This window comes from Galendromus occidentalis, unplaced genomic scaffold (genome assembly GCF_000255335.2).
Source record: "Galendromus occidentalis unplaced genomic scaffold, Mocc_1.1 scf7180000075612, whole genome shotgun sequence".
Taxonomy (NCBI): Eukaryota; Metazoa; Arthropoda; class Arachnida; order Mesostigmata; family Phytoseiidae; genus Galendromus; species Galendromus occidentalis.
Window position 1 is genome coordinate 123,287 of NW_003803602.1, and position 9,964 is coordinate 133,250.

The following is a 9,964-nucleotide window of genomic DNA, read 5'->3' on the forward strand; positions in this document are numbered from 1 at the left end:
TACCAGGATAAGCGCCGCGGGCCGCAGAAAAAGTCCCTACGGGCCGCCCTTTCTGCACCCCTGTTTTCTATAGGATCAAGCGTCACATGCGTTGAAAAGGGAGTATTGAAACGGGTATGCAGGAGTATCGGAGCGGAAACTCGCGGACCGGGAGAGATTCAATCGCTTAGCGAACTGAGAAGTCTTCTGATCGGTTGCACGACTTTTTTTCACAATGGTTTATTTAACGACGACGAAAGACGTGGAGAGTAAGGGACCACCGCGCTCCCTGCTTGGCGGCACAACTTAAGTCCTCGAAAAAGTCTTGATATCACAGTTATTTTACAGGGAGGATCGCTGCGGTCGATCTTCTGGGTTGAGCAGGAGATGGTAAAAACGGCGCGCCGATACAGGTTGGGATGCACCATAAATATCTCTCAATGTCTGATGAACGATGTCATGTATTCGACGATCCCTTGGAATATGGAGGGACGGGAGTCTATCTTCGGATCACAATCGAAGTCTAGCTCTGCGCTATAGAACAGCTCTAGCTTCTGCCTTCCGGCCACCGCCACGATTCGAATCTGACCCCGGTGCTGGACAAAGCCGGAATCTTGGATGAAAAGGGTCCAATTTCTCGACTGTGCCCCGTTCGATCTTCTTCCGACGGAGTGGGTTATTCTTGGGTAGAGGCACTCGAGAAGTCGCCCACAAAACTCCTCATGGCACTTTGACACCGATCTGTAACCACTTCCGATCCTGAGTGATATCTCCTTGCGCTTGAAGTGCCGACAGGGGAGCTCTGGCAGATCGTAATGGAGGCTTCGGCGGGTTCGTTCCGAGGGCCCTATTATCGTACTCAGGATGAATGCCGTGAGCAGAAAGTGTCCGCCCAAAGCAACCACTGCGGGGAAGATCAATCCTTTTGAGTTGAAGAGTTGTTTCCGTTGAGCATTTATGTTAGATAGCGAGTTCCCAGAAAATCCTCGAGAACGGACCCAGCTAAAAATCTCGGTAGCAGTTAACGGACTTCTCCTGCTGCTCCTCCTGGGAGTGATCGCTGCCCTCATTCAAAATTACCTGGAACCCAAAGAGCCCTACATACCCCTGGACTCAGGATCTGAAGATCAATATTAATCATCGGACTAACGAAAAAACCCAAAGAATATTACAGATACGAGGAACGACATGACCTACTAACTGGGATATCGCGGCTTCAAGAGAGAAATGATCCCTATCATTAGGAGATACGTCGAAGAAGCTCAGAGCATGCCAGACGCCATCGGTAGAGTCAACGACATGTGGGAAAAGACAAATATTCCCATGGAAAAACAGGGGCCAAACTGTAGAGCAGTACATGAGCTTCGGAAGAACTAGACTCTGGTAGAGTGTCAGGTAGAAGGACGGATCCCTGATGATAAAAGTTCTCAGGATCACGTGTATCAGAACAACCGTGACATTGTGGTCCCCCATTCAATTCCGCCCCGCGGAACGTCTCCTCCTCACGACGGCTCGAGCCCTCTACGAACGACGAGCTCACAGCTCATTCGGCGTCATCCACGAAAACCGCATGATCGTTAGCTTCCGTGGTCCGCTGCCGAGTTTGGATGGGAGCTCTGAGCATCATTTTTTTCGAGCCTGGAGCGGTCTCTGAACGCGAACTCTGGCAATCAACCACCCTGAATTCACTCATCCAAGTCTCGCACCCACACATTTATACGGATTTCACCCACTCCAACGATTTTTTTTTCCTTCCTTAAGATCAACGAGCCGATCACGTGGCGTTTCAGCCAAAATTAAAGTCGTCACACCCCAGTGGTTTTCCGAGTTTATAACCACAAAATCTTGAAATTCCGATGAATTCGATTTTAACTTACTTTAAAAAAAGCTAGGGTTTCTCACGTATTCTCGACTAAATTGAGGAACACAACCATCTGACTCCGACGGTTGGACACGAGTGACGACTTACTTGAATGCCGCGTTGCCTCGTGCGCGCGGGGGAGACGTGCCATGCCAGAACGTGGCTACCAGACTCGACGTGAAACAGCGCAACAGGAGGACGCACACGACACCGCGGACAACACTCAACACTCTCCATGACTCCGGAGACAGAGCGGCTCTCGGACTCGAGAGGGCTCGGCACACCAGAGGCTGCGCTCAGCGAATTAGCCCGTATTCAAGAATCGCCCCGCATCATGGACAACGGAATAATAGTAATAGTAATAGTAATAGTAATAGTAATAGTAATAGTAATAGTAATAGTAATAGTAATAGTAATAGTAATAGTAATAGTAATAGTAATAGTAATAGTAATAGTAATAGTAATAGTAATAGTAATAGTAATAGTAATAGTAATAGTAATAGTAATAGTAATAGTAATAGTAATAGTAATAGTAATAGTAATAGTAATAGTAATAGTAATAGTAATAGTAATAGTAATAGTAATAGTAATAGTAATAGTAATAGTAATAGTAATAGTAATAGTAAGAATCGGACGCAAGTCGAGTTACAGTGGTACCTCGACTAACGATCTTAATCCGTTCCCGGAGACCGATCGTAGGTGGAAAAGATCGTGAGCCGAAATTTCAGAATTTCCCATAGGAAATTCCGATAAGGGGGCGATTGATCAGCTCAGAGCGGAGTAGAAGGACCGCGAAATGTGTATTTATCGACAACAAATCCTCAGTTCAGCTGTGTGCACATTAATTCAGAGCGAGTCGAGCGACAACCGCGAATTATTCGTCCCGAAGAATCGGACGCAAGTCGAAACAAATTCTTCTAATAAAAAGATCGTAATTGAATCGTTCTTAAGTCGAGACGATCGTAAGTCGAGGTACCACTTTATTTATCTCACCATACAGACCGACTCCTCGTTATCACTAGGGCTTTCAGTGGATCTGAACCGCGGTCCAAAACCCGCGGGTACCCGGGGTATTTTTCCAGTTCCGGAATCGCGCAAATTCTCTCGGTTCCTAGTACCCGCGGGTTCTGAAACCGGATAGAGGCGGCGCGACGTCTTTCGCCGATACTCAGAAGCGAATGATGAGCCGTGAGAGCCATTCTGTGAGATAAATGACGACAAGTTGCGCGAATACACGCTTCGCCGGCTGGCCGGCTCATAGACGTGCACAGTGCATGCTGGCTCGAATCGCACAGCGCGGGAGGCGGCTAGCCCGCCGAGCGATCTGTATCCTCAAGCTGTCTCTCGCCGAGATTCCATGGAAATATTGAGAAAATGGACCCGTTACGCGTAGTTCGCCTTCTGAAGAATTGGGTGTGGCGTTGGGCAGAGAAAAGCGCGACCGCAGCTCGTTGTGACATATGCGGATGGATAAGCGACAGCAAACTTAATGTACCCTGCTAGAGTAAGTTCGGGAATGATTTCGCTCCGAGAAAGTTTTGTACGACGAGGATTTCCTCCGACCAAAATTGCGTCCCGGGATTCTGTTTGGCTTGAGAAAGCTGAGCAAACCTATATCGGTCTAATCACCAAGTTCTCAAAACCGACGGATCAACGAGCTCGATGATACAGCATCCGGTGATGCTCTCACTCAGCTCTCCCTGCCCACCTCTTTGGTTGGAATAGGTACATATTCCGATACCCTCCCCGACTGCCTTGCCGGCCTTCGCCGCATCGTGCGATTCCGCAGAGTCCCTGGTCCTCGACATCCTCGGCTCTTGTGCCGGATGCTTGCACCTGGGAGTCGAGGCGGCGGCGGAATTCACGGCCTCGTAGGGTTCAGCGCCCGCTTACGACGAGCGAACCCGCCAGGCTGAGTGGATGCGCATTGCTTGTGAGTCAATCATGAAGGACCTCCGCCTACGACTAGCAACCTCCGAGACAGACTCCATTCGGCTGGGGAACGCTGCGCTCCCGGAGTCAAGCTGGTGGCTTCAGGCCCTGCCCAGTGTCAATCTTGGAACGCTCCTCTCTGATGTGGACTTCATTTGAGCGGTGTGTCTCAGACGGGGTCTGCCGATTGTTGAACAGGCCACCTACGTGTGCGGATCCCCGATCGACCGACTTGCTCTGCATAGACTCAAGCTAGCTGCTACAAGCTAGCCACCGGTCGGCTGGCGCGACACGCGACAATCAACGGCCTCCTGATCTGGGCCCTTTTACAGGCTGGCATCTCCTGCACCAAGGAGCCGCGACACCTTTCACCGAATGACGCACTCTGCCCGGACGGGATGACTCTGGAGCCATGGTCGTTCACAACGTACGCGCGGTGGCCCTCAGAGGGGAGGGAGAAAAAAGGGCCAAATACACGTCTCTGCTCCACGAATTCATCCTGGTGCCATTCGTGATCGAGTCTACGGGTGTCTGGGGTAGCGAGGCCCTAGAACTTGTCAAGACGATAGGACGTAAGATCGAGAGCAGGGACAGTAATCGACGAGCGGCTGCTTTCATCAAGCAGCGGATCTCGGTTGAGGTTCAGTGGGGCAATGCAAGACTCATCGCTGGCGGGGTCTTCCAGAGTGGAGTGCTCGGGGGAATTAGTTTCCTGGGTGGCTGATCTCTTCGGGAACTCTTAAAACTGTTTAACCACAACCCTTGTAAATAAAATAAATGTCATCCATGCATTCATGCTTATTTGAGGAAAGTCTGCTCTGGCTGACACGCGTGTCGAGGAGCTCGACAGCATAAGAAATGTGTTTAACAACTTGGGCATATATGGCACTTTTAACACTTCCCCATATTCCTCCGCGAAAAACGTATAGCGGCTCACACATCGAACGGAAGAGAGAATCGGAAACCGGAATTTCGGCGAAAGGGGGAAGGTACCTGTATTTCAACTTCTCCGTCATCCACCGGTATACTTCGTCGTTCACCGTTTATTCACCGTCGTTTACCGACCTTTGCCGTCATTTATCGTCATTTATTGTCATTCACCGTGATTCACGTTCATTTACCGTCATCCACCTGTATCCGCGTTTTTTCATTTAGGTCCATAAGTCTACGAAACTGATCCTAAAAAAATATGAAGGTTCGGCCCGATCGCGCTCACACTGTCAGTAAAGATCATCGGAATCATTCTTCTCCCTTCAGCCTAGACAGATTCCGCTTCTGTTTAGTTTTACCCCCCGTACTTCTTGTACGGACTCCCCATAGACTCAATACACGCACAAGCGTACAGAAAAACGGCGTACAGCCGGAAAACCGTACAAGACGGATTCTCAGGTCTACTATCATTATGCGGACTCTCAGCTCTTCCCAGGGAAATTATCCGTTGTTGAAAGTCACATGCACTCCGTTATATCTGACGGGTTCGATTCCCTGAGACTTCCACGGCCTGAATAATCGGTGAGTCGACAGAACATGCGACTTGTGCACGAGATGAATGGATCAGCCACGGTACGAGAACATGGAGACGTCGGAGTCAGACGAGGGATTCCGCTCGAAAATGGATAGAGTTCTCAATCCGATGATCCGGGAACAGTGTTGAACACGTGAAACTCTCAATTTCAGGATTTCGGCACTCGTGAAGAATTCGAATGGGTGTCGTGATTGTTCATATGGTACCCTGCTCGGGTCCCGAAGCTCTGCAGTCAACTGCGGACAATCTCTGTCGCATGATCGAACGAATCGGCGGTCAGAGAGACGGTGTATTCTGCGTAGACTGTGAAACCTATTTCAACACCTCCATGGGGAGAACTCAGCATGTTCTCCATGACAGCGAGCACCCTGCTTCTGTATTCTCGCTGCTGGAGTCCGGCCTCTGTCTGGTGGCGGATGCCAATTTCGACAGCCTTATGAATAAGCTCACTCCTCAGCTGTTCACGACGAAAATGGGCACCAAGGTCGAATGCAAGGGACCCCGATATCAGGTTAGAGTCGGATGACCCCGCTATCAGATCCGATAATCCTACGCATACGTGTCGCTGAATGGAATTTCATCTCAGGTGGAAGACTTCGTCCTGAAGGTTGGCACCGTGACGATCGGAACTTCGGCGCGTGGTCTCCTAGTGGAATGCGAGTATCAACCATGCCCTGTCACTGCCTCGTGCTGGGAGCTCATGCGTGAGCTCATGGAATCTCTCTTGGGTGAGGAGAGCATATATGCAGCATCATCAGACTCATTGGAGTTCACTGGCTGTCCCATGTGGAAATAAAGACTCGAATGAATCCCTCTGCAGGTGTCCCCCTCAACCAGCCTGGTCCGTATCTCGCTCTCCGTATGAGAGAGATCTACACCCCAGTGGACACAATCCAGCAGTACATGGAACACTTCAATGTCCTGCGAAAATCAAATCCGGTTCAGGCTGTGTCAGCACCTGCTTCGGGACAGAGTGGCGGACAGACAAATCAAAACGCTCAAACACCGACTTCCAAAGGCTGAGCCTTTTGCATACTTGTAAAATATCCGGTGTGAATACTGTAAAGATAGGACTCTGAGAATTTTGAAATAAAATCGCTGAGAGGATCCCTGGTCCTCGGGTCTTCTGTTCGATCATTTTCTGCCCCAGGATTTCAATCTGGGCTCATGGATCGGATTCACCTGCTGCTTCCCACCATGTCGGAGGATTTCGCACATGGCCGTCGAGAACGCGCGAAACTTCCGAACATGGCGTGGCCTACCGAGGCGGCCCTCACTGGAGAAACCTCTCATCTAAAATTTTGAGTGGCGCGGACACGAATTGATCAGCCCGTTTCTATTGGTGAGCTCCATTGTCGGTAATGTGAGCACATGCATACTCATACATTCGCATAATGCAATACAAATACGCACTCGTCGACCTTACGTCGGAAATTTGCCGGGGATTGAGACTGTTTGGTCTCGGAGGGAGCATTATTGGCCGCGAAAAGCCCGCGATCCGGTGTATCAATCGAGCCTCGTCAGAAAGCCCACGAGGATTCCCTACCTCTGCTCACCGATATAGCTTGTGATTATTCACATATCTTACATATCTTTTCGTGAGGGACCAATTTCTCTCAGCGGACCATGTGAGCGATCCGATTTGGTTTTTTTTCTGCTCACCTGTCTTTTCTCTATCGATGGATGAACTCCCGGTGCTTGAAGCTCTCATTCCCCCGGCGAAAGCAAAAGTCGTCCAGAGTCGGAATTTTCGGAGGGAAGCCATGTAGTAACACTCGGAGACCCCTTCCTTTTCCCCACAATACAGTCATGCGCTCAACCTCGCCCCTGTAGCGCTTTCGGCGAATGTCGCGGCACCATCAATTCAATCCGCGGTTGATGAGGACTACTCCGTAGGTCTTCCAGCCGGCCTCTAATTGATCTGATCGCTCGTGATCGCCTTCCGGGAAGATTTCCGCAAAACGTGAGGAATCGCATGCTTTTATCATCGAACGTTTCTAGATCAGTGATGCACAGCGTGATGGGCTAGGCGGGCCGCTCCGGGGACATCACGACCCCTGGCGGGCCGCAATTTATGCCCCTTGAGCCCCCTCCTCCCCATTGAAACTGATCATTGCCTGGGGAAGTGGAGTTCTGAATCATTCGGACGGGCCCCGCTCGTAGTTCTTCCGAAAAACGCGTTCCATGGTTTCGATCTTTTCAGAACTATTTATTTACACGAGAAGCATGAGTTCTCCGGGAACACGGCGGTGGGCAGTAGAGAGGAGCCACGCGGGCCGCGTGTTGTGCTCCCCTGGTCCACATTAATACCGTTGCTCTGCAGGTAGTCTGATTGATTTGTCGATTGATGGATTGTTTGGTTGTTACTATATCTCTTCCGCTTGGAACAGATTCATGTCCCCCGGATCGCCCATACGCGGGCACAGACAAGCTTTGGCTGACGCAGGTGCTATTACGGTCACTTCTCCCGTGAACGGCGTTCCCTTATCCTCGAGATTTCATTTTGTTTTCTCCACAATCTCCGTCGTTTAATCTTCAAGTAGTGCTAGTTCCATACGAACCTCAATGTCTTCGTTAGGGCCCTGTTTGCATTCCATTATGACATGCTCAAATAATTCGTCGCCTAGATCAGATTCTGCGCGCGTCCTCCCTTCCGTCCATATTTAATTCGAAGGTGGTGCTTTAGTTCCGGATCCCGGAGAGGAGAAGAACTTCTGGAGTTTCCTGAACTCCACAACTTTGGTTTGAGGAATACTCTGATCCCACAAACCAAGTTATCAAAAGGGGGTACTACCCCGGAACCTCATACCCCGGATGCGAACACGTTCCTCCCCGAAACCGCGGACATGGCTCGCCCTCGAGGAACTGATGTGTGAAATCGATGAAGGACAGAAAAAGCTCAATGTATAGGGATGATGGAAGAGAAAACTAGGAATGCTAGGAGCTTCGTCCAGTTCATGCGGCGAGAGCAACAGAGATCGAGAGTTTGAGCTCCTTGAGCGAGTACCCATGTAGCACTATCCGGAGGCGATACAACCAGTCATCCGGCCTTACCTCTGCGGAGCGTCTGGCGAATGTCTCGGTACCACCCATTCAGTCCGCGATTGATTTGGACTGCTCGGAGGATCTTTAGTCCGGCCTCTCTCAGTCAGATCAGATCGCTCTCAGTCGCGCGCGCATTCCATCCGGGGGATCCTCCCGCTGATCGCGAGAGATCGTCTGGTCACATTTTCTCACCTTATGTGTCATCAGAAGAGTTCCTAAATTTCGGACATTTTCATTTTCCGACTCTCGAATGAGGATAGATCCGATTGCGGCATTCTCATTCTAGCGTTTCCCACATCGTCCGGCGACAGGGATAACTCATCAGAGACGATTCCCTCGTCGATGTGGTCGTTTGTCTTCGGTCTTTTAGTTTAGGAACTATAGTCATCAGATGTGTCTTGAGGCTGTTTTCCTGTTGGTTATCCCCAGCAGGAGACTGACTCCCCGATTTCGTCGCTCATTCTCCTCTCGCACATTGACCTCCCGGACCATCGCCGAAATCCTGCAGACTCCGAAGACCGATTCGTTTCGGAACGAAAGAGGAGGGAGCGAATTACCGTGGATATTCCAGTACAAGCCCCCCACCTACAGTGGCCCGTCTCCAATAGAACCCCCTTGGCCGAATTCTCGAGTCGAATGGAAGCCCGTCTCGGACAAGGGTCCTTTGGGGGAAATCGAATCAGGTTTCCGAGGAGCTCTGTTCCAGAACATACCTCGAGTTTCAGGAGTCACGAGAAATTCAGCTCTCTGACGTCTCTCCTTCCAAATCACGGTCATTGCACCACCGCGCGTAGAATCATGAGGAGCTCCCTGATAAGAGAAGCCCCTCTCCAATAGAAGCCCATCTCCAATAAAAGCCCCTCTGCGCCGGGGTTTGAAATAATGGAGGCCCGTGCTTGTATTGGAATATTTACGATATGATACGTCCGGGACGACTGCCGTACGGTCCGAGTGCATCACGCTCCTTGGCCTCCCTTGTTCTTCGCCCGCAATTAACATATCTCATTCGCAGCTCACATGGTCTCGACGCCGTCGCCTTTCAACCAATGCTCTCTGCCGCCGCATGCTAAGACTGCCAGAGGGACGCGAAAAGGCGACATCAGTTGTTCGATGCATTATTCGCCTCCCCCTCTTTGTGCGTCGACAGCGACACGAGCACAAACGACGGACACAGCAACGGCAACTCTATGCAAATCACGAGGTACACCCCTATTCAGGCGAAGAAGGCAAGGCGTTGGAAGATAGCTGAAGGTCGCGCTCTACCTTCTCTTATACAGATTCTCGGGCTCCGTACGAGCTCGGACGAGTTGCCTAGATACGCGCTGCTCCGGTCAGGCTATCAGCGAAAGGATTTCTGAGATTTGTTGAGGTGCCTATAGGCTTCGGGGGAGCTCCCTGTGTAAAATCCCGGTATCTTGCCGACAAGGCAATGAATCCGCAGCAAGAATCTCCGCAAGTATGTGGTCCGGGACGCCCTTTCCGCCTGACGATTGGAAACTGCAATCGCTGCGACTCGGATCGAGGAGGCATGGTTAAAGAGTCCGGGAGCTGTGGAATCGCTCCTACCTATTCCAGGGTCCAGTGTGCTTCTCTCTGAGGTTGGGGCTCCAGGACCGTGTTCG

General features: G+C 50.7%; 1 protein-coding gene across 1 annotated transcript; it reads left to right on the top strand.

The window, feature by feature from the left end:
* The first annotated feature begins 5,175 nt into the window (after positions 1–5,175).
* On the top strand, positions 5,176–6,320 carry LOC100899306 (mediator of RNA polymerase II transcription subunit 20-like). The gene is made up of 4 exons (XM_003737745.1): positions 5,176–5,284; positions 5,450–5,808; positions 5,884–6,025; positions 6,118–6,320. The coding sequence occupies exons 2-4, from the start codon at positions 5,476–5,478 to the stop codon at positions 6,318–6,320; spliced, it is 678 nt and encodes a 225-aa protein (XP_003737793.1). The 5' UTR covers positions 5,176–5,284; positions 5,450–5,475.
* The last annotated feature ends 3,644 nt before the right edge of the window (positions 6,321–9,964 follow it).

What these genes read in the sequence shown, in the direction of transcription:
- LOC100899306 (XM_003737745.1), top strand. Translation starts at nt 5,476, where the DNA reads ATGGGTGTCGTGATTGTTCATATGGTACCCTGCTCGGGTCCCGAAGCT. An exon ending in GCAAGGGACCCCGATATCAG is followed by an intron (nt 5,809 to 5,883) that starts GTTAGAGTCGGA and finishes ATTTCATCTCAG; the next exon opens with GTGGAAGACTTCGTCCTGAA. An exon ending in GCTCATGGAATCTCTCTTGG is followed by an intron (nt 6,026 to 6,117) that starts GTGAGGAGAGCA and finishes ATCCCTCTGCAG; the next exon opens with GTGTCCCCCTCAACCAGCCT.